Below are 25,067 nucleotides of genomic sequence, written 5' to 3' on the forward strand. Positions count from 1 at the left end.
AGTTGCTATATTAAGACCAAAAATCATAAGAAGTGTCCACTATATATTTTTTGGTTTTGCATACCAAAACACCTGGAACCTAAATCTTAAATACTTGTCAGTATTTATTGTTCACAGGCATTCAGAATGCATTGAGAGAACATCAGAGGAGTTTGCCAGTAGTTCCAAAGGAGTACTGTTGCTGTCTCTGGAATCCAGAGTTTCACTCTGGGTTCAGCAGGAACTTTCTTAATTTTGTAAGCCCAAACCAGGCTTTGAAATGCAAAGTGTGGTTAAAATATATAGGTAAATGAAATTGGAGCCTGTAATGGAGTGTACTGGATAACATTAAGAATATCTGTCATTGCCTGTGCTATGTAGAACAGTGAATCAGTCTTGTATCAAACTGTAATAGCACATTTCAAAATCGGCATGTACTGTAACTTACTAAGTCCTAGTGAAGTTTGTTTCTTATGTGGTTAAAAAAAAAAAAGGCAATTAAGCTCTAATAGGACAATGAGAATGATAAGCATAACAGTACTCACAGCATCCATACCTACATGACCTGGATTTTACCATATCATGTGGAAAATGGACATATTGGTCTCCATGTCCCTGAAGGTTACGGAATTGGTCATATGCTTTCAGTTAAATGCCTAAGAACCTCCTCATTAATTAGGACCACAAAAGATTGCTGATGAACATTCCTGTGTATCAGATTCTTATCTTGTCAAGAATAAATTAAGTCCCTTTCAAATGTGGAATGAGCAAAATTACTTGAGTCCTTCAGTCCTGAAAGGTCCAAAAGAAAAAAAAGGAAGTTCTTAGCTTAGTTGCCTTAATTTCTTGCCTTAATTTCTAGGAAATATGACGTTTCTGGGAAATCTTTATGGCAGCAGATCTAGGAATAAAGTAACCTACAGTGATAGAATATCATCAATCTGCAATGTGATGAGTATGATGATGATATTAGATCGCTAGATAAAGTATAAAATTTCAAGAGGACTTTGGGCTATATGTATATAATGGCATGTTACTTTGGAAAGATGTTGTGAGAAATTGCTATGTGAGATGACTGGTGGGTTGCAATTTTTAATGGCTACAACAAATAATAAGGATAAGTAATGTGAACTGAGCAGTAAGCATACAAAGCAAATGCTCTGAATGATCTTAAATTTAAAATCATAAACGTGATGAGACTTAACCAAGAACAGATGTGATTTAGGAGCTCTGAAAAAGACAAAAAGAAAACAAAATAGAGAATCTTAAAGCTTGTGTAACTCAATCACAAATTTATATAAGAATTTGTTTTTTATGAATACATTTCAGCAAGAAACAGAAGTATGATTCTCCTTTACAATTGTTTGAAGCAGCATCTGGAAATAAATGATGAACAGAAATAGCTCACATTCCTCCAAACATAAAGACTTTGTTTCTAAAGTTACTGTACTTGATTATATCTATTCAGAGAATATAGAAGAGAGGAAATGCTAAGGGTAGCTGCAGGTTGGAAGTGCCAAGGATGGTTTACATTGATTGTCTTCATCATGTAGAACTGTACGAAGGTAAACCAACCTGCCCAGATGGGAATAGAAGCCATTTTTGAAGGCAGATATCCAAAAGTAACGTGCAGTAACTCAGGGAAAAACAATAAGCAAGTAAAGCACTAACATCAGGAGGTGCAGGGATACGTCAGATTACCCTTGATCCAGAGTTGGCATGGATCTGCTCTGAATTAAGTGGGAGGCTGTGCGTTTCATGTGTGGACCACTGCTCACTCACTCCTGGACTGCTGCACAACACGTGGCGTAGCAACGTAGCAAAGCTTTGTGAATCGCGGGCTGCTCACTCTGGGATTCCAGATGCATTAAGAGATAATGGCCCACAATTCATGAATGACAGTTTCAGCAATTACTTCTAATTTATCATTTCGTGCCCTCAATTCCTTACCACGCAGAGCCACGCTGTTCAGCAGCACAGTCGGCACAAGAATGCCTGTTAAGGTTCCCTAGTAGCAAAGAGCTTGATTGGGAAAAACTGAGCTTGGAAGCTGCCTGCTTGGAGGATTACTGCTCTTCACCCTTCCTAACTCAGCTGTGATCAACAGAGGCTTTAAGCTCTCTCCACATCAGTGTAAAACAGAGGAGGTTGCTTAAAGGGAGTGTTCTCTAAGGGTGTTATTTTCCTTTAAAAAATCTTGCCTCTGGGAAAACCTGTGTTGCCTAAATGCTCGTTTCCTGAGCAGGCTGCAAAGCTGGCTGCTTGAGCAGCCCCCAAGGATATGAGCAAAGCAGATGAGGAGGTGCTTTTACGTTTGTTTTGTGGTGGTATTTGCTTTTTGGCAAAGCATATTGAGAGTTTTGGTTGCTTGGCTGACTTGTCAGATTTTTTTTAAATGATGGCTGGTAGAAAGAAGTCACGATAGTGTAATTGATGCTTGTTTTCTGCTGTGTCTCAAACAATTTTTTAGCATGTGGCAAGACTGCTGTTGACAGGAGTCAAACATGCTTTTCTAGCCGCTGACGATTAAAAGTGTAAAGGGCTGCAGGTACAGCCTCTGCTCAGGTGGTGACCGCCATTTGATAGTTAAAGAGAGAACTGGTAAAGAAGGAAGATACTGTGTTATCTGGAAGCCACCGAGGCTCACAAGTAGCCGTTGCTGATGCATGATCTTCAATAGGGAGGATTATTCAGTTCTTGGTCAGAGGTGTTTGTGGTGTCTGCAGTGGCCTGCATCTGCTGCGTCTATAGATGGTGTTTTGCTAGTAGGCAATATGTTACTAGGCAAATCGATATGGATGGCACGATATTGCATTTGTATTTACAGAGTTAAAAATAAGACCTCTCTGAGAAGAGGTCTCAAAGAGAGATACAATCTATAGTACTTTATAAAGACCTAATGTGCTATAAGCCTTGAAGGCCTGTGGTGTGTAAGAACTTATTTGTGTACCACTCTTGAACACCTCTAAGGGGAATTTGAGAATACTCGTTACACACTAAACATGCTTAATAGGTTGTCATGGAAAAGATTTTTGAATTTGTTCTGGTATCTTAAAGTTCTGATTATTATTTTTTTTTCTGAGCAGCAGAGTTCTGTAAAGTCTGATGAAAATTGCTGCTCCTGAGCCGTCATCTTGAAAAAAATAATTGTTTCCTTGGTTTTAGGTGTTGGTAATACTTCTAGGCAGCAAAATGTGTGGTTTCATGAAATGTCAAAACGGTTTCTTCCTGACCAGCTCTGAGAATTTGGCTGAAGACTGTTGTTTCTGTGCTGACTTTTGTCTTCTGAAGTGGCAGATAACAGGAACAGTGAAAGCCACTGCGATATTTCCTTTCCCCGTTCTGCAGACTTTCTCCATTCTCTACACCTAAGTGCTTATGACAGACTTATTTTATGTTTTATATTAAAGAGCGATTTATGATTAAATGTTAATGAAATAGAATTTTCACTGTGCTTTCATTATATTCTACTAGTTTGAACATTTTTCAAAGCAGCACACCAAAACCCACTGTTTTCTATGAATAAATAATAAAAAGCTTGTCTGTACATTATCATTCATGCATTCTCTAGTTGCCCCATTGGTAATTTGTCTGCCAGCGTAAAGTGGGCACTTCATATTAAACAGACCTTAACTAAAGCTAAAATTAATGTTATGATTCTAGTAGTTCTTCTTCCCAAATCTATAAAATGAAGTCAGTTGAACAGAAATCCTAGCTGAACGTAGTCACACTAAAAATCATGATGTTCTACAAGTAAAGGATTTTAAGTGCCTTCTGCGTCATTGCCCAGAATGTTCCAGAGGAACCCTATCAGCATTTTGGAGGTGTGTTTATAAATGCAACTTAAAAAGAGTTATTGCTATGTTGCAATACAAGTTGTCAGTGAAATTGAAACTAAAAGGCAATGTATTTATTTTTAAAGAATAAATCAAAAGGGAAGGTCATGTGGCAGTTACTAGTGAGCAGAAGGAACCATTCACCTAAACATAATGTTTGTGTATTGTGGAGAGGGGAAACAATACTCAAAGAAACTGTTATAAAAAGGGAGCAGTGTCAAATGCTTTTGTTCTTGTAACTTAAACTCATATGGAAGCAGCTCTGCTTTTTCTTCAGACTCTGGGGAGTTGCAGGGAGGAGGAGGAAGAGTGCTATCCTGGGAAACGAGTGCTTCTGGAAGCTTGTTGCAGAAAACTGAGATGGCAGATAAACAGCGTTCGTACCACAGTTCATTCCCTACTGACACTTGACTCAAAGAGGGAACAGAACCTAATCCCTACAGAAATATGAAGAAAGTAACGTACTGCTGTTACAGACTCACTTCACATTTTTTGCCATGTTGCACCTGTTCTTAATGTTTTAAAGCAACAGTTGTAAATTGCTCCAAAATGTGTAAGTTAATTTTCAAAATGGCCTCATGTGGGCTTTATAAAGCTTGGTTTGAAGGCGTATATGTGTCAGGAGTTACCTCTTGGGAGTAAATTGATGGGAAGAATGGAATAAAGTAGCTTTTAGAGGAATTTGATAAGCTAAGGAAAGAAAACAAGAGGCTTGTAAACATTTACTTTCCAGATTACAAAAACAATTTTGTGGTTTTCTTTCCTATCTTCAGAAATGACACACTAAATTAGATGCTCTAAAATAAGGGCAGATCTGACATTTGTTGATATCCTAGAAGCTACAGAACGGTGGGTGAGCTGGTACAAAGTTTGGGCCTTTATGACAGCATATAGGAGTAGATGAGAATGCACACCTTGACACTGGTACTGTCCCTGTGATGTGAGGTCTGCTCTGGAAAAGGGTCTGTGCGTTTGAGCTGCAGTATGGACCTTGGAGGTATGGAGGATTATGATATAACATAAATATGAGAAGTTGCAATTTATCTATTATTTCTTACAATCCATATAATCTCCCTTCTACCCCAGTATCTAATGCTTTCTAGTGGTTTTCACGATCTCTGTCTTCTTCATTCACTTTCTTTATTAATTTTTCAGTATATTCCCCCCTTTCATGTTTTCCAGCTTCAGTGAAGTAGTTCCATGCAGACTTCTTTCTTAGTTCACCATCACTATATAAGAAGGGATATTGAGAAGTCGCGGATCTGTTACAGGTATCCTTTGAGCCTGACTGATAGCTTTTCAAAAGAAAATTTTGCTTTGCAAAGTTCTGTTGCTATAAATAATAGTTAGGAATGAGTTAGCAATCTTACCTTAAAATACAAAGTATATTAGGTAACTGCAGCATTTAGGGCTAATGATAAATCCAGCATTGTTTCAGCTTGTTTCCGTGTGCATTTCAACACAAGGAAGAAGTGGCATGCATTTCTTTGTTGAATTGCTAAAGCCCAGGTGTTTTGTCCAGGTATTTTGAAGTCTGTACCAACAGCTAAAAAACTATAGGAGTAAAAGTGCAGTAAAAATGTTGTAAATTTTCTTAAAGGTTAAATCAGTCCCAAAGAATTGATAAATTCAGAAAAAAACTACTTTGCATAATGATGCAAATACCAAGAGATACTCTTGTAGGAACAGAAAAAATGACTTCATAAACATTTCCCCTGGTTTGTCATTTCAGGGGTTTACAAAAAAGTAAGTTAAAGACCTAGGTAGGTTTTAAAAGATGTACTTTATTACATATGTCAGAGATGGCTCCATTGCATATTTGTTGGTGGGAGAAAAATGCTCCTTGTTCTGTTTAGTTTAATTAATAATGAACATTAATGAATTACATTGCTTATTACATTTTTTTTTCAATCTTGCCTGTCCAGCATGTGAGTAGGCAGGTGGAAACAGTCTAACTGTATTTTACTGATGGATTTCTCTAGGTATGTAGTGTGACTGTTGTGAAGGTATAATAAGATAAGTGAATTGTTTTTCTGCAATGTATCTCATACTATTTTCATGTAAGATCTTGTAACGGATGAGTCTTATTTACCTGCTTTCCTGGAAGAGCAGACTGTGTTTGTACAGAGCACATTAAGTGAATTAAGCAGAAGAGCAGTTAGCCCATTTGCTTAGGAAGACTGGTGTTTGAACAAGAAGGTTATGGCAGGATACCAAGCAGTCTGGAGGAAAAATACTCTAGATGTAACCAGTCTGGTAGAAGAACTAATTTGAGATGGGTGTACAACTGTTAATTCATGTGTTATTACATTCCTTTGTTGCTGGAAAATAAATTTGGGGCAAGAGGAAATTTTGAGCCTGGAATTGTGTCTCTAAGTGAATTTGAGCTGATGCCTTTCAAGAACCTTTGGAGGTTACTTGGACCAAGGCACCAGGAGGTGGTTGCCTGATGGACACGTTTTTGTTTAGTTACCATCTAACTTTTATATTTGTTTTTTTTTTTCTCAGCATCTCTCCTAATACAGTTTATTTATAAAATATCGCCTTATACTAAATTTTACTTCTCTTCCTCTCGTTTCTCCACTGAGCCGCAGTTTGAGGGAAAGATTCACCACGCCTGTTTTTTCACGTGCAACCTCTGGGTCAGCCATCTGGAATTCCCTGCACTTTTGAGGCTGGCGTGTGAATCTGCATGAAAATCCTTGCAGTTCTTCGTGTTTAATGGGATCGCTACCATAGGCCCAGAGGCCACAGGCTCTCCTCATAGAAGTAATTCTGCAGGAGTCTCAGCAGGGACAGGGGTTGCAAGGCCTTTGTACCTTAAGAGTTGTACCTTAAAAAATTGTGCATGCTTTCTCTGATGTGGTAACATCCAGCAGCATTTCCCCATGTAAAGTATGTTTTTAACTGCTTTTATATTTCACAGTGATTATTTTTCCAACATCTCTGCCTTTTTTCCCGTCCCTTAACAATGCATTGTTTTTAATTTCATTTCTTATGTGAGGAATTCCTTTTCACTAGGATCTGTGGATTTATTGCATCTAAAGAGTACTGTCCTTTTTGCTCGTTTTCATCAGTGTGCCAGTCTGATGCATCTGTTTTGGATGTCAGTCCTTCACATTTCTGCTCCAGGCTGTGGGTTCATCTGTTCACAGGAATATCACTTCAGACGTTTTCTCGAGTGCTTGTCTCTGGTGCTTGTCCCTCTCTTGTCCCCCCTTGTAGTGGCGTGTACTTCAAAATTGTGGGATCTATCATTTCAACTAAGAAGCAGCACCCCAGTATAGTGCTCGAGTCTGGCGTATTTAGTACAGCTCATAACATGCAAAAATCATTGTGTTAGCTCTCTCTGTGTTTGCAGACAAATGAAGCTTAACATTTCTGTCCAGGCTCCAACTTTACCTAGCAGATTCTTTATTTAATCATTTCAACCTGTGTTGTTCGTGGCTTTTCAACCTCTATTAGACTTGTTGTCAGTGTGTGCTGTCGCCACAGAGCTGCCAGGTTCCCTGGCTGACTCTGTACTCCTAGTGTGTGTTGTCTGTATTGTATTTGTGGGATTTGCCAAGATGTGTAGTGAAATAATAAGCTTGTTTTGTTTTGTTTAAGTTCCTATGTTTTAACACTGGAAAGTTATAAAATTGGGTTAAAAATTGAAAGGCTTTCAAAGTATCCTTGTCCTCAAACAACTCTGCAGGGCATGAATAAGTAACAAATAGATTGTTTTTCAGTCAAAATGAATCAGCAGACATGAGCTTCCCTGCTAAAAAATCTAGTTGAGCTCTTACAAATACCTGTAGGGTTATTTTTTTCTCCTCTTAAATTATATAAGAATTTGGATTACGTGGAATCAATGATCATAGGCTGAATTCACCTCTGAAATTATAGATTTTTTTTGAACCTGTGAGAAAATCAAAAGGTATTGGATACTGTGTTAGAGAGGATGTACTTATCTGTGTTTTTACAATCTATGTGTAGCATGACACTGGGTTGATCTGATGATTTTCTAAAGCCACAGTTTAGTCCTTCAGAATCTGATTACGTCTTTTTTTTGTTTTTTTTTAACATAAAGTGCAGTAAAAAGCCATAATGGTACTTATGCTTGCTCATTCACAATAGTTGCAGACTCAGTAAAGGTGGATATCTAAAGAAGGTGTCATCTGATTGAAGATTTTGAGGAAATACTGCTGGCAGCTTTAAAATGTTTTCCTTTCTCTTATACACCTGTCTATGTTAAATGTGTATGAAGTTCATATTGTCATGCACGTTGTATTTATACCATGTACAGACACAAGGTTATAGGTCCCATAATAAATACCTCCAGTTAATTATACCTGTGGCATAATTAACCATAACTTTTCTTTTTTCAGCATCTCATTAATGAGCTTGGTGGAAGGACCATGAATGTGTGGTCTCAAGTAGCTTTTCTTTTTCCCCAAAGTGACCTTAATTTAAGTTAAAATAGGAATTATTTTTAACTTCCTTAGAAAACACTCACTTTAGAGATGAAAATCTGTGCTTATTGCTTGCAAAGTCCAGAATAGGCTCATCTGGTCTTCCCGGTTGATCTCTGTCACACAACACACTGAATTTCTGCACACAGCTGTCCTGGCTCCCTTCCATCAGCGTGGCGGTCTATTCCTACCTGCTGGCCTGTAGGGAGGTGCCTGATGGACTCCTCTCAATGCTCTTTCAGAAGTTTGGCTGTATCACTGAGTTGTGTTCTCTCTCTAACATCTGGCAAATGTGAAATTTTAAAGTTGTGTTTTCACTGGGGTGCCGAGTGTTTTCTTGTGTGTTTTCCTGTAAATCTGTTATTCTTCATCAGCAGGAAGCTTACAAGTACTGTGAGGTGAGCACTGGTCTTCAGCCTGCTTAGCTTTTTGTGAACCTCAAGCGCAGTTTTTAGTGGGTGCCCTGCCATGTGGCTTATCGAGCCTATTTTCCGTGGTTACCAGGATAGCTGCTTACAGGACTTCCCTATTGAGAGATTTGCGAACAAGCTGGGAAGGCAGTGAGGAAAGCTGACAGCTCTGAGGTCAATCCAGCGGCTTTGGCGGTTAGTGTGTGAAAAGGTCCTGTGGTAGCTTTGGTGACGATGTTTTGATATTAATCTTGAATACCTCTAAAATGCTCTGTATTATTAAACTCATAGTGGCGTTGCTTATTAATGGTACTGCTATGGGAAGGTAATGAGATACCTTTAGAGCCTTCTTGGTAGAGTCGTTTCAGGATCTTGTGCTATGATTTCTGAAAGAGTATGGTAACAGAGAGTATTGGGAAGTCTCAGGAGAAATTAGGCAAGATAATGGGATCGCTGAAAAATTAACACAAGTCACAGCTGTATGAGAAAAGCTTTAAAAAGTTTTTTCAAACCATATAAAGTGAAGAGAAAAAATGAAAGTGGCTCCCCAGGCAGGGCTGAAATAGATGTATTATATCTGCTGATGCGTAGTCCTGTAGTGTTTGGCATAATTTGAAAGTTGAATTTACTTTAAAATTTATAGTTGTTTCTAAAAAAAAAAAAATTGAAAAACAACTTCATATTCAATTTCCTGAAATTGCAAAAGTTAGGCTAAGTAGAGTAGGTTTGCTTGTTTTCATGTGTTAATTCTCGTATTCTGAAAGCGTGCAAATGGCATTTGTCTTTGGATTTACAAAAACTCCAGATATTCAGAGTTTGAATTATTTAAAGTCCCACAACACATGCACTTTTGCTTTTCAAGCTTGAGTTATAATTTAATTAAAAACTTCTGGTGCATCGCTAGCTATTTAAATATTAAAATGTTCCATGGATCACTTTCGATTATCTACCATCATGAAATTCCTGAAGATGTCAGATTTTTAAGATTCCCAAAGTTGCACTTGGAATTGTCTGTTGATGCAATGGGGACTGTGATAATTACATACATCCATTAGTATCAGCAGAGGAGATAAACTTTGGGGAGGCTTAATGGGCATGTCTCAGTGACAGCTAGCAAAGAACATTTGGCATGATTAAGGATGGATTTGAATGTACTTGAAAATATACTCTCATTATGGACGCCCAGTGGAAGTTGCACTACAAATGTTAAATTCCCCAGAAGAAGAGTTGTGTGGCAGGGAAGCTTTGAAATCCACTGTGGCCGTCATCCAAATTACTCTCTTCTCTTTGTGTCTTTCCGCTGTCAGATTCACTTTGTGATGCCCAACTTGGTTCCCTGCATCTTTGAAAAGAGGCAACCTGTTGATTTCTGTGTTTCAGATTGTCCGAAGATACATCAGGGACTGGCTTGAAAGGAAGAAGCCTCCATTTGGCGCTATCAGCAGCTGTGTGCTCCTGATGATCATCTATACCACATTCTGTGATACTTTTGCCAATCCAAATATCGACCTTGACAAATTTAGCTTGATCGTAATAGTGTTCATAAGTAAGTTCAGTCTTAAAACATATTATTTATCAGTGATTCATGGGTGCAATGAGCTATATGTATTGCAAAGGATGGGGCTGGGGTAATGCTGAAATGGGGCTAGAGCTTGTACTTTTAATGTGTCTAGCAAAATAGATTACCAGACTTCTTAGGGGCTGGATGCTTTTAGGAGATTGAGTAAGCATTTTGACAAGGGTGAACCCTGCTACTTAGGTGTTCCTGAGACTACTCAGTGGACCTCCCCTTGTAAAGGGGCATGGTATTACTTTCCAAGTGTTTCTGACTGTTCTGATTTGCCTTCTTGTTTTTTAAACAGCCATATTTGCACAAATGAGACATTCCAAACAGAAAGGAAATATCTGGGTTTAAGCTGTTACTCAAAAGCATTGTTAAAACTTTTAAATAGTTCCTGACCATTTTACAAACCTAGAAACTAGTTGGGAGTTCGAAGGTGTTGATACATTTCTGTGGATGAACACATTTGGTGCAGAGTTTGTTTTAGAAGCACTCTATTCATTCAGCCTTAAATAATGCACACATGAGAATAGACTGCTGGTATCTTTGCCATCAGTTAAAAATACACTTGCAGATCACTACCTCCCAGGGAAGGACAGTGGTATACAGGCACTGTCTTCTCTCCCTGTAGGTAATTCCTGTCTTGCTTCAGACTGTGCAGAGACAGGAGTTTCAGTTTGCTTGAAGCAGAGGTAGCGATAGTATGCTACAGTATAAATCACGTTTTATGTTTTCTAAAACTGTTAGACTTTAAGAAATCAGTGCATCACTTTCCTGAAGTATGTGTATGTGCACGTTTCTGTCTAAGAAGAATCATGTATCTTATATAAATCCAACCGTCACTGAAGTCAGTGGGAAATTTGCCTCTGTACTTAGTGGGTCACTTTTTATTCCATTTTACATGTTCTAGTTGTGGCCTTTTTTTTGTTATGAAACACTATATGTGTGTCAAATATTACATAGAATTATAACTGGTACTGTATAACTGCTTTATTTTGGAAGCAGAGAAGAGGGAAGCCATTCAAATGAGCTTTTGCAAAATGGAGGCAATAGTTGTTTGCACAGGCATCTGAGAAGGACCACGTGCCTAAATCAGTGTAGGATTGTCAGAGAAAAAGAGGGACATGGAAATTTCCAACTCTGACATAACATGCAGAGAAAGAGAACGAAGTAATTTCATTACTGTGATGACCACTACTTTGAAAAAAAGTTGCCTTTGAGATAAAAAGGCACATTTTTCCTTGAACAGTTGTGGAGTGGTTGCTTCCATTGCCCTTCTTTTACTTTCTTTTGACAGAGACAGCTCTGCATTTGTGCCATGTGTAATTATGTACACCACTTGCAGTACAATGCATTAAAATCATTATATATACGTTTTCGTTTCCAGTGTGCATAATTGGAGTTTCGTAGTACAAATATTAACATAAGCCTTGAAACTGCTAGGAACTTATTAGGCATTTGTTTTTGCTAAAACATTTATAAAACTGAACGATAAGGAAGTTGTGGAGATAAGTATGTATGCTATATTCTAGAAAAAAGTTTTTGAACCTACATTGGATATGTTGGCTGGATGCGTGTGTTATGTTATTACCAGGATGTGAAATTAGCACAAAGATTTTGAGATGAAACTGCATTTATTATTCTGCTGATTAATGTTGTCATGGAATTTTTATGTTAATATGCTAGCCACAGCAAAATATGCACGAGGGATAATTGGTAGTAACACATGCATATTGCTTTACAGAAGTATACGTATTAAGGGATTTTTTTTCTGTGCATGTTCAATTAATGTACTTAGCTGCAGAAATACTGTAATTCAGGAACAATGGATTGCTTCCGTAGTTCACGAAGGAAGTATTAAGTGCATGCTGAGGTGACATTTATACATCCTAGGAAACGTATGCAAGAGAATGGAAAATGTCACTGGTAATAGCTAATATCCCTGCCATGTTGCCCAGTTATAAACTGGGGTCAAAATCAAATGCATTGTCTTGGCTTGCACTACCCTCAGGGACACATTAGCCTTATTGCATTCACAAGTTTTGCAAGGAGAAGGGAGAGGACTCACCCCCAGATTCTGCTGAAAGTAAGAGCCCTCCCCCCAGCCCACTCCCCCCGAAAAGGGCCGTACAGGTCATAGGGCTTCTCCTCCAGCTCTGCGGGGAGTTCCTGCCCTCCAGTGCAGAGCTGGTCTCTGCAGCCTCAGCAGCTACTCACAGCACAGCTGGGAAGCCGCCTCTGCTCCCTGAGCTCATTCCCTGCATCTCTGCAGATCGAGTGTGGGCTCTGCGTGTCCCAGAACCCCTGCGGGCATCACGTGAGCTGGCAGAGGAGTCCTCCCCTCAGGATGCACAAAACCCATCCACACTTACAAAGTTGACTGAGCTTGAATGAACAGCTGCTTTGTCTGATGTATGCTGCCCAGTTCAGGAATTAGCCTTTGTCTCAGAGGGAATTAAATGTGTATGATTATCTCCTGTTAATAGTGATCATTCATCAGGAGAGTAATATACCCACTGTGTGAGAATATTTATTGCAATCATGCTTACACATTGTACTTTCTTCTGTTAAATAGAAAGGGGGCTACATTTAAATACTTGGCAACCAAAGCACATCCAAGAGGTTTTATGTTGTTGATCCCATAAGCAAAACTAGTGAAAACAGATGTGCAGCATGCAACAGTGAATTTCTCTGTAATTCATTGTTTCAAGAAATACTTCATTCAGAAGTTACCTCGGGAAGAACTTGTGTAGTCAGAATACTAGCTCTGTCTTGGATGTGATGATACATATTGTTTTTGCAGACATGATTGTCCTAATCACCAGCCTTTAAAGGCTGTCATTGGATTTCTCTCAATTGACTTGGTCTAGCCTACCTTCTGATCTTTTCTGTGAGTGCAAAAGGCGCATACATGGTACTTGCAGAGATTTAAATGACGTTCACTTCTGCGATGCAAGTCCAGTTTTACCTTGTTTCTCTTTCAGTATTTTCTGTTCAGATGAGCTTCATGTTTTTGACCTTCCTCTTCTCTACAAGGTAAATGAGCGTCCTATAACAGAATGCTTGAATATTTTTGTGTGATATTTTGGTTTTGTGTGATACAAAAATGTGAAAGCACAGGTTTCCGAATAGGGGTGACCTCATTTTGATATTTCATATTGTCCTTACTGCATTTTCTGTTAGCATTTCATAGACTAAGAGAGCAGGACCTGAATTCTGTCCTTTCTTGTGTGTTAATTACAGAGTTGTTAAATCTCAATCAATCACTGCTATACCTCATCCACTGAAAAAAAATGGATTTGCACAGATGTCACTGAAGGTATAATTTGCCCTGCAGACATGCTGATGACATATGAGAGAGAGAACTCAGTTTGACTTTTTACATCTCAAGATGCATTTGCTGGGCTGGCAATCCACTCTTCTCTGTATATGTCAAATCTGTTATATTTATATGGTGATTCCTAAAAGGCAGTTGTCCCAAACTAACGTTTGGTATAGGTATTCTTTTTCTAAGAAGAACAGTTGTATGTACACTTCTCAAAAAACAGTACTGCAAGAATGGTGTTAGCCAAAGGCTTAGTGCATCACTTGAGCTAGTTAGAATATCCAGCACTGTCCTCTGATTTGTGCTTCCTGGAGTATTTTCCTCAGCAGCACTCTGCTGAATGTGAAGTGTCACAATATAGCAGACTCCAGACATATGCTTTATATAAATTATACAATAACTGTAAGGGGGAATCATAAAGAAAGGTGCCATGTCTTACAGCTACTTATGCTTTTTTTGGTGCCACAAGGAAATTTCTCTGTGACAAGGTCATACTGTGACCTTGGAAGGCAATTTTATATAACTTTTGAATGGCTATACTTGATCTGGAGGAAAGATCTGCCCCAACTGTAAAATCTGTAAAATGTAAAAAAATCTGTAAAACTGTAAAATGCTGTAAGTAGTAACCAGTTCAGACAGCATGATAAATATTTAGAATCTTAGAAAATTATTCCAAATTTGGACCAAAGAGTGATCCATTAACCAGTCATATACCTCTGCATGTCATTTTTCCACCTTTCCCGGCATTGCTTCCAATGTGTAAACCTTTAGATGAAGATTTTCTCTGAAGTGGAAGATAACTACCTGTTCTAAGCAATGTTTATAGTGTAGACTCAGTATACTGTCTAAATTGAGCTTCTTGTAACTGTTACATACTAGGAAAGAAAATCATAGGTCATGCTCTTTTTTATTATTTTTTTTTCACAGAGGCAAACCTGCCACTGCTGTGATATAGCATGTTTGCAAAAATAGCCCTGGCTGGAATAAAATTTGTCCTACATACTGTGTGTTCAGAATTCCTCTCTTTCACAGGGGAGCATATTCAGTAGAGAGTCTGCAACAACTGAGAAACAATTCTGCTTAAAAAAAAAATCAAACACTACTGTTCATTTGTTGGTAGAATTATTTCTGTCACTAGAACTGATCAAAGTGATGTGAACTTGCATATGGATCCTCAAAGTAATATATTTGATTGATGATGTTTTAAGAAGGTTTTTGCTATTAGAGGTTATTAAAACTCTTTCTTTTCTAGGAATGACTCTGGTTTCACACCAGCAGATACAGTGGCTATCATTTTCTGTTCCACACACAAATCCCTCACCCTGGGTAAGTCAGAAGATAAGCTTTTGAGCAAAACAACAGTAACGTTCATAGCCTGTTTTGTTGAAGAGGAAATAAAAGTAACTGTTTGCTGGCTTTTCTGCTTAAATGTTTTTCATTTCAGTGTGGCAAGTAATGCTACCAGTATGATATTAATTGTGGGATAATATTTTTGCATACATAAAATAAATGGTTATTACAGGACACGCAACGTAGTCTTTTCAGCTCAGATTTCAGGTGTATCGTTAAGACCTTATGGAAAGGTGGATTTTTCTTTCTGTTCTTATATTGCTGTTCTGTTGCCTATTCCGATATTGATAAAATTTCAGCTTTGTTACTAAAAATATTCTAAGGTATATCTTCCCAGTTTCACAATAAATTTCTTAAACCTCAAAACTAGGATGTACAAGTGAAAACAAAGCATGTAGTGTATTCAGTAATCACAAACAGATAATAGTCTTTTACTTAGTATGTGCGAAATGTATGTGTTTAAGTCTGCACATTTTGGGGGGCAGTGTTTTAATTATTAGAATTAATTTATCAAAATAATATTGAGATATTTGTCATTTAAAATCTCTTAGTGATAAGATGTTCTAGTGTAAAGTCACAAAATACTGTCTGAGAGTCCTGCTTAGAGTCACTTCATACTGCTTCATTCATTATGTTCAGTCAGTGAAATGACTAGTACTTGAATATTTTCGTGCTGTTTTTCAAAATATGAAAACATGTTTGATAGAGCATATGCAACTAAATATATGCCTTTTCAAGACATAAACACAGCTAGTGTCAATAAGGGAGTTAAGAGCTCAGCCTGAAGTAGGGGAAGAACGAGTTCAAACTTAGAGAGGTGAGATGTTTTCAGGTCAGTTTGATAAGGTAAAACTCATCTCAGGGTTCTTTGCTTCAGCCAGGCCTGTGCTGCAGAATGGTTGCAAGCATCCTTGGCAGACTGTGGGAGGTGAAGGAGTTCCTGGAATACAAGGGAAAGGCAAACATAATACCTCTTTTCGAAATGGAAATGAGGAGGGGCCAAGGAATTATAGATAGTGAGTTTAACTTAATTTCGTAGGAAACTACTGAAACAAGTAAATAATTTTAACAGTGTAGGAGGAAACGAGGAAATGAGTAAGAGTCCCATAGATTTGTCAAATGCGTATCATATCAAACCGAATTCGTTTCCTTTCACACAAGGTCCTGTGGTTTGTGGAAAAGTAGCAAAAGTTGCATGGGTTAAGAGCATCCTGGCTTTTGACACTATTGCATGGTGTTTTGGGTTCCACAGTTCAAAAACAATGTGGACCAACTGGAAGGAGATCAGAGGAGAGTGCCATAAATGACCCCAAGTCTCATAAATATGGCCCATGATAAAGGTTGAAACAACTGAGTTTATTGAGAGACAACAGCTGAAATACAGTAGTGATCTTCAAACGCATAAAAGGTTGATGCAAAGTAGGAGAAGTGACTCTTTCACAGTGGACTTTGAAAAGGGAAGAGCTTTGTTACAATGAATAAGATTGAAGCAGTCAGGGAAGCCTTACTGTAAAAAACACTTCAGCCGTGGAATATGTTGCCTATCAGTGTTGTGAAATATCTTATCATTGTAGACAAGCTTCAGTCAGGAATTAGATAAACTGGAGTTGACCCTGCCTTGGAGCAGTAGATAGATTAAATGACATTTGAGGTTCTTTCCAGCCGATTGTTCAAACTGAAGTTTCAACTAGTAAATGTGCTTGTATTCAGGAGGATGGTTATGTTTGTATTTATAGAAAGCAACTCCACACCTAAATCATAACACACTACTGTACTTGCTGCAATATGGAGATGTATAGGAACTTAGGACACAAACATGATATTACAGAAGAAAAGTTGGTTGTATCTGACAGCACAAATGTGTAATTTGCTTCTTTCCTCCCCTGTGAAAACAGTTTTATATACACTCTATGAATGCTTCTGCAGCATGTGATGGCACTGAGAAAATAACCACAAAGCCTTTTTAAAAAATATTTAAGTCCTGAAGGGGCTTGCTTACCTTCATCCAGGAAAAGCATTAGGGACTCTTCATCTCTTTCACTCGCTCTGCCAAGCATCCTCATGTAGCATCTTGACCCGCACCCTATGTGAACAGCTGAGTCGGTGCACATTTCATCTGCTAATACACTCTCCTTTTGATATTTTGTTTTCTTATCTAAAAGAGACTATTTCTAGGTTTCTAGTTTGCTTGTCTTTTTGACTTGTGTTTTCCCAATTCCAGATTACTGCTCTGATTAGCACAGCCTGAGGAGTCAGATATACTTTATATTTTGTTGCTGTCTTTGCCCAATCACAGCAACAACAAAAACAAAAAATATTTCAACCACCTTGACTTCAAGGACTCCTACAACTTCTCCTCAGCCATATATACTTTTATCTCATACAGATGTTTCATATGGATAAGTGTGCAAATTGAAACGAAAGAGAGTCATGGTGGAACACAGTATTACAGGACTGTTTCTTGGCTACAGACTGTTTCATTTGTGAGCTTCAGGACAGATTGCTTTACCTTCATCTTTGAAGAGCTTGTGTCTCATTAAAGGCATATTCTGCTCTGTTTGGTATTAGTACCAGGTCTAGATAAGACAGAGGTGTGTAAGTACACATTTCTATGTAAATAAGGAGGATCGGGTTTTGTAAAGCCGTAGTGAGATGAGATATGCCCCTGAGCTGATGATGTAAACAAGAATTGTTAACCAGAGCAACTAGAATTTATTTCTTCACTGAAGTTGAAAGCAGAGTAGGTAAAATTAGTTCTTAAGGATCAGCCATTTCTGAATGACAGTTAAATCTATCTCTGGCAGTCTTGTCCACCCTGATCTTAGCAGAAACAAGAACAGACACATGTATTTTACCTCCTATTCTTTTGTTGTTCTGTCACATTTCTCCATGTCCAGAGGTGTTCACTATAAACCACTCAACAAGAAACCTTCTGTTCTCTTGTAGCAGAGAGAGTTTTTCTCTCTCTCAGTCATTTCAGTGCCTGAAAGCACAAACACAGCTCAGGGTCTGGTTTCATATCCATTGTGGAGCTGTGCTTTGTTTGTCTTTAAGATTCCAGTGGTAGTATATAAATGACCCCCCAACACTTGTTCTTTCACTTTGAAATTGATTTCTCTCAGCTTGGCAGGTAAAGCTCCAGATAGGTACGTCTGGTCCCTTCCCTGGGGAATTTACGATGGCACCGACAAAAGTGGGAGAAGAGCTGACAGCTTTAAAGCTTTAGAAGTGGTAATAGGAGAGGCATGAGAAGACTTTTATAAGTCACTTTCTCCCACACCATATTATGAAACCAACTAATTCCCATGCAGTGCATGCTCATGAGGCCAACTGCCACTTCCAGTGTTGAATCCATGAATAAGTGCTTGCTTTGCACGGAGATGAGTGCTGTTCCCATATGCTGGGTTTTATTTTGTAGACAGAACAGTTGACACACTTTTTGTCTCACAGATCAGAGTGCAGGGCATGTTTGTGTAAGGACAAATTACACAGGGTAGGTGCCTTTGTGTTTCTTAGTTAGGAGCACAAGCCGGTATTTCTGAATAGAGGTGGATGCTTTGGCAGTTTTTGAATACAGTACATCACACATGCAGAAAAAAATAATGTTATTTGTATTTCACGTAATGAGTGAAATGGGATATAAACTTACAAGTAGTGAAGATAAATATAGTATTCACAATGCCCTCTGGCATATTCACCCACACTTTGTTCTCTTTCTCTCCTTCCGCCTACTCACATATATGCATAGTGCATGTGAGCACACACATATGCGGACATTTGATGCATGGCTTTTATTAGTGCATTTGCCATTGATTGATTAGTACTTAGTATTAGTACTTCTTCTATTGATTGATTGCAGATGAAGTGACTATTTGACCTTTAATTATGAGCCTTGCTATTGAAAATGACATTGAGCTATGGCTTCACATAATCCATCTGGAAAGCCCGACATGATGCCATTCCCTGGAGTTCATTCAGTGAGAAGAGAAGAGGCCTCAAGGAAGTGCAAAGCTATCAGTGTGGCTCATCTAAACAATACTGCAGAGTTGTTGCTTGGACTTACATGAAAGTTGCAGCCAAGTACGGAACATTATTTTATCTTTGGCAGAGTTGGCAGAGTGAATTACTAGCCAGAAGTTACAACTCCAAAATAAAAAATTAGGATAGTCAAAAAATATTTTTAATTTACTTTGTGATACTTTTAATTTACTTTGTAAATTTATTTTATGAATAGAAAATGGAGTAGTGGTACTTATTTGGCTCTCACAAGTGCAAATGTCTGTAATGCAGGTATGATGAACAGCAGATTAGTTTAAAAAAAACTTATAATGAAATCAGGGTATTTTGTGATGCATAGTGCATTTTTCCTTATTTGTATTTAACGATGTTGCTGTTCTTTCATTGTGGAATTCTTAAGGTAATGCAATCGAAGTTTCTAGGGTACAAAGTACTTCCAGGAAAGAATAATTTTCAAAAGAAAAGACAAAGCCCTTTGTATTGTTTTAATTTCATTCAAATTTATTTTTTTGAAATACTCAGCTACTTACTCTGTGAGTACAGAGTTGATAGTCTGTCCTTGAACAATTTTTAAAAGCACTGTGTAATGCACAAGTGGATTCACAGACAGCTCAATTGTCTGTGAGCAGATCATCTAGGCTATGGATTAATCAGACCATGCCTTCCCTCAAGTTCCCCAGCTGCACAATGTGACAGTGCATCGTGCTCACATATAGCTCCAATCCGCTCACAGCTATCTAGAGTTTGCTCATGTTTTCTACAGATCTCTTTACAAGTTTTTCAGAGGTAAGTAATTATATTTGCACAACCTAAGCCACTGCTGTTTAATATTAGCTGTGTTCTTGCTTCATTTGGTTGTTCCTGTACCCAAAGTCAGTGAAATGCTGCACTAATCAAAAGCAGGCTCTTATTTTGTGGTGATAATCACCTTTTCCTTTAGACAGAAGAATGGCAAACTGTTCTAACTTGTGTTAAAATAAAAGGTAGATTTTAACAAGGAGGCCTCACTTAATTAATAATTCTGTGATAGAAGGTAAGATTGCAAAGTCAGATGCATTGCCCTAAGTGAATATTCAAGCCAAACTCTGTGGTTGCTTTTCTCTGCTCCTGGCAGAGAATTGTCCTCTAAGGTGGTTATTCACCAAGGGACGAACTGTGACTAGCAGTGAATGTGTGAATAATTCCATAAAGATGTAAAAAATAATCCTGGTTAATTGCTCTCTAAAAGTTTTCAAGAGTAAGATTTGTGATAGTATTTTCTACTTTCAAAATTTTCCTGTGAATGTTGAACAAGAGGCATTACTGCTGGTATCCTGTCATACTTCCTGGTGTTACTAGTGATTGAATTTGCAGATATTCTTACCTGTTCCAGACTTTTAATCTCATTTCCTACCCAGCTGTTAGAGTGATGTAAATGAAAATGATCTGGCTACTACTCTGACTGGAATAGGTAGGGTGTTGACCCTCAGAGAAGAAGGGAAGCCAATGTGAGAAATGTGATAGAAAGAGTGTGTCATGTGGATACCATGTCTGGGCTACGTATCCCTCACTTCTTCCAGAGGGTTAGGAACAGAAGGGCCCTCTTGATCCCATGCCTGCTTCTGAAATCCCAGGCGATTTAGTTGCTGCTAAAACCTTTCACCAGTTTTGTTAGCATGATTCTTTGGGTCAAACTGAAAAGTTTTTCTCATCTCTTCAGTTTTCACACAGCAATTGCTTGGAAGAAGCAGCAAGTCATTGGTTGGGCTTTTTCCTCTTCTCTATAGTTCACCATCTCTTTTTTCTCTGTCTCTGGAAAATAAGAACTGAGGATTTCGTATTACATGAGATGATAGGGGGGTGAGCAGAAGCACCCAAATCCACTAGACTTCTCTCCTGTCCGCATCTTTCTTCGTAGCCTAACTTGAGGGCAGCTGGATTGTCTTTCCTAGCTCATTAGTTTTGTAGAAGCAATGTTTAGTTCGTACCAAATGATATTATCAAACAGGTCATTATCATGTAATCGGCATGTAATTTTTCTCAGCAGACCCCTAAGGAAGCTGGGGAGTGCTGTTATTTCCAGTATGGCTGCCAGATCAGAATACTAGCAAAACCAAATTTAGGTTCGAGGCAAAGATTTATGTAATTGGAATAGTATATATGTTTCCTGATTGCACAGACTGCCTAATGCACCCAAGGTGACATGTCATTTTGCTGCATGTGCAAGCATTTCTCTAATACTAAGCGCACCACTCGCTTTAAGGAGACTTTCTGTGAGAAGTCAGACTGACAGTTTTGAGTAGGCTGTGGTCACTGGGATAGTCTGCATCAGAGCATATCTTTTATTTCTCCTTGCTACTCACATATGTCGCTGGGCAAGTGTCATTGCTCGTCTCCTTCATACCAGGGCATCCCAATGGGCTGTACTTTCAGGAAGGAAATGCCCTGGCAGGCCAACACGAAAGCGAGAAATGGTTTAGTCCAATGAGTTCTAGTGGCTCTCAGACACAGAGTACCTGATTCTCCGTTGCTTTTTTATCACAAGACTTGCAATGTAGCATATCTAATATATTGCAATTTACTCAGTGTTGACCTCTTTGTGATTCCAGAAGGGAAATACTGGAGGAAATTAGGGAATCTCTTTTCCTTTCTGGCCTGAAACGTATGTTTCTTTGATTAGACTTTGAATGTGGCTAGAAATTCTGCACCAGCTCCCAGGGCTTCCTTTTCATCTGTATACTCTGCCAGTAGTAGGTTTTTTATTAATATTTAGAAAGTTTGCCTCCAGCAGTACTAAAATGTGCATCAGAGGACAACAGTTGTTTACTGTGTTTGAACTGAAGAATCTCACCCAGGAGATCTCATTCACTTGAAGTTTACATCTCTCAATCTCGACTTACAGAAAGAGATCGATGAATAACAATTGTCATTTCAGAGTTGCACCTCTCCAATTATTTATTTGGTTGTGTGTCTTCCCAGATGTACACATAATTGGATCAGACACTAAAAACCAGATTGCAGGTTTTTAATGACAGCAAGCTCGTACCTCTTTATAATAAAAAAATAAAAAAAAAACCACATATCCATCTGTAAAATGATAATGACACAAGAGCCCTCCCAACCCTCCCTCCCCACCAAAAACAGTTAAAGTTAATTTATGTGCTTTAAGAAACTACATTATACTCAGCAGACAGCTGACAGGTTACCCTCGGGAAGATCCACGTTTGGACATGACTCAAGAATTTTTTTTTTACTTCAGTCTGGCAGAGGCTACAAGTGTCACCCATGCTAAAACTGTGAGTATTGAAGATGATGTTGAGTCTCCCTGAGAGAGTTGCATCTACATTTGCTGCTCTCAGTGCACCTTCTGGCAGCCAGTCTGAGCTGCTGACTCCAGACACTTCTGAAAGAGTGGGTGCAAAGACGTAAAAAAAAAACAACACCAACAACAGCAACAAAAATTAGAAATCCTACAGTTCATGGAATTTTAGAATTTTAGGACGGGAAATAGTATCCCTTAGTATTTCTAGGTAGTGTGCTGTTTTCTCAAAATGCCTTCCCAAATGACTGGAACATTAAAGCTTTTCTGGCCTCATAGCTCTTTTTCTTGGACTCAGAAATCAGGTAAAGAGATGATTGAAGGAAAAATATGCTAGTATTCCTAACATTATTTTTTTTTCTTTGTGAAAAGAATGTTTTTTTGTTTTATCATTTATAATGAATTTGTGGTATCATGTTTTCCTTTGCGTCAAAGCTTCAGGAGAAAAAGACTTTAAAAAAAATCTAATTAGAAGATATGAAACAGTTTGGGATATAATCCTTTCCTTCTTGTGTTTACAAAAATAACAGGTGTGACTATAAAATAAAATTATACTTTTAAATATATATATATATGTAAATAAATCCACATAATCAAGATTTTAATGCTGAGAGAGATGTTGGCCTCAGCTGCATGTGGAAGGGGCAGTAATGTTGAAGGAAATAAACAAATCAAATCTCATCTTATGTTTTTAGGAAATTTGTCAGTCTGGTTGTCCAGAATTCCTTTCATTAGTGGATCTAACATATTAAACCTTCAAAAAGTATTGAATACAAGAATTGTAGAGAAGGGAAGGAAGTGTTTAAATTCTATTTATTTAAACTTCATAGCGTAGATATTAATAGTGAATTACAAGGAAGATTTTACCCTATGCCTTGAATATATTATGTGTGTGAAGAAAGAATTGATTCCAAGCAATAAAAAGCACTGAAGTGTTATGGTCAGCTTACAACATTGCTATGCCTGCGTTGTGGTCCCAAATTAAGGATGTCACATCTAAAATATGACTCATGATGGTTCAATTCATTCTTGTATTCCCTGTTAACTAATTATTACTACCATGTTGTCAGGCAGGTGGAGGAGGTGTTCTGGAGTCTGAGGCACTAGTCTTCAGTTGTTGATGTTACATGTTTCATTGTTGGCAGCTGGTAAGATTGCCAGTGTTGTTCACTAAACATCACTTCCAATCTGAACACATGCATTGAAAACCCAGAAACAAACTGTACTTTCTTCCTCTTCCATCTTTTACATTTATTTACTTAAAAATTTGATAGTATCACAATGTCTAGTTTTCTAGTAACTACTTAGATTTCACTTAAAATTGCTGATTTATGATGAGTATGGTGAGCCAGTTACCTGAAGAACAGGAATTACTAAAAGCATTCAAAGCATACTAGGTTTTTGTTTTTTCTTAGTTATGGCAAAAAAAGAAAAAATCCTTATTATTACTTACTTCCTTTCCTTCTCCTTCTTTATTTGAAAATTAGACCAGCTAAGTCTCTTACAACATAGTGTGGGTCTCAGTGAAATTCTTGCACTCTTATGGTAATTGTATGGACCACACTGTGTGATCACATCAGTCTGATTCAGTACAGAGCCTTCCCAATATTTCTAGGCCTCTGAAAGAGGTAAGTCCCCTAGTGTAGTGCAAGGGCCTGTTGAATGTTATGGTAAATCAGTTCTTTCCCAAGGATGGGGATGAAGGTGAAAATGTTTGATGATTAGGGTCCATGCAGATCTCCAACTTAACCAGGACAGCTCACTCACCTTTTTACAGTTTTCCCCTGCAGCCATTCCAGACTCCTTTAATCTCTCATCCAGTCCCTTGTAAAACCTCCTGATTAGATGTTTGTTTTTACCACTTCATGAGTCTTTTTTTGCTTTCCATACACTTATTACTGAGCTGAAATATAAAAACGTTATCTTTCCCCACCCCGACAATATTTTAAGGCCATGTCTTTGTACAGCACGTATATTTCTGTGGGCAGAAAGGCAAGGGGTAGTAGTCTCAATTGCTACAAACATTGCAGGTCCTTCCCAATCAGTCACTGAGTGTCATATCACCTGGAGACAGTTGTGGTTGTGTTGATGGATGATCTTCTTATCCCTACCAGTAAAAGTTAGATTTCCATGGTAACACTAGGTTTTGTCACCGAAGTGTGATTGAACCAAAAATGCCACAAACCGTTGTGCAGGCCTGTCTAGCCACTGTGAATGGAGTTTAACCTTGATATGGTTATTTCCTTTTGGACAAGAGAGTAGTTAATGCCATCTGTTACTTCTCTCAACCTTGATCCCCCTGCAGGGTACAAATTGACTTTAAGGTCTACAATCTCTTGATTAGGACTGAGAACAACAACAACAAAAAATCCTAGAGTTACAGGTGGAGATGGGCTGGAAAAGGATGACCAAATTCTACTCTGAGGAAGTTTTTGTCTGGGGAAGAGCTTGGCTGACTGTTTTAGGATGAGCTTGCAGTAATCTATTCTCCTTCCAGTTTAATGTGAATTCATATTACATTGGAAGGTGCTTTCTTCAGCTGAAAGTGGGTGTACTCAGTAGTGAGCGAGTATTTGTACTGTTACTGGTAGTCAGATATCATTCAGCTATTCCCATAACTGAAAGAAACTGGTCCTGAGGGAAGAGCATTTAACTTGAGTTCAGTGCATATTTAGGTGAGGGTAAAGAATCCTTAACTGGTTATTTTGTCAAAAGCATCATGATATCAGTATGTCATAGCAGAGTCTTAACAAGGGCAATAAACAACTTCTATCCCTGTGTAGCCTTCACTGAGGAGAGACACAGTATATGAACTTCTGCCTCCTCAAAATTAACCA

General features: G+C 38.2%; 1 protein-coding gene across 8 annotated transcripts in view; it reads left to right on the forward strand.

Moving 5' to 3' along the window:
* The window catches only part of SLC10A7 (solute carrier family 10 member 7), a 180,673-nt gene that overhangs the window by 110,111 nt on the left and 45,495 nt on the right, over window positions 1–25,067 (forward strand). For 4 of the 8 annotated variants that reach the window (XM_083834702.1, XM_083834718.1, XM_083834717.1 and 1 more), the window contains 3 exons: window positions 10,060–10,225; window positions 13,225–13,276; window positions 14,818–14,891. In XM_083834702.1, coding sequence (XP_083690828.1) covers window positions 10,060–10,225; window positions 13,225–13,276; window positions 14,818–14,891 — 292 coding nt within the window. Of the gene's footprint in view, window positions 1–4,997; window positions 5,022–10,059; window positions 10,226–13,224; window positions 13,277–13,483; window positions 13,560–14,817; window positions 14,892–18,774; window positions 19,930–25,067 lie in introns of those variants that run through there. The other 4 variants (XM_083834720.1, XM_083834719.1, XM_083834708.1 and 1 more) reach the window with 4 other exon arrangements.

Source organism: Anser anser (assembly GCF_964211835.1).
Source record: "Anser anser genome assembly, chromosome: 4".
Lineage (NCBI taxonomy): Eukaryota > Metazoa > Chordata > Aves > Anseriformes > Anatidae > Anser > Anser anser.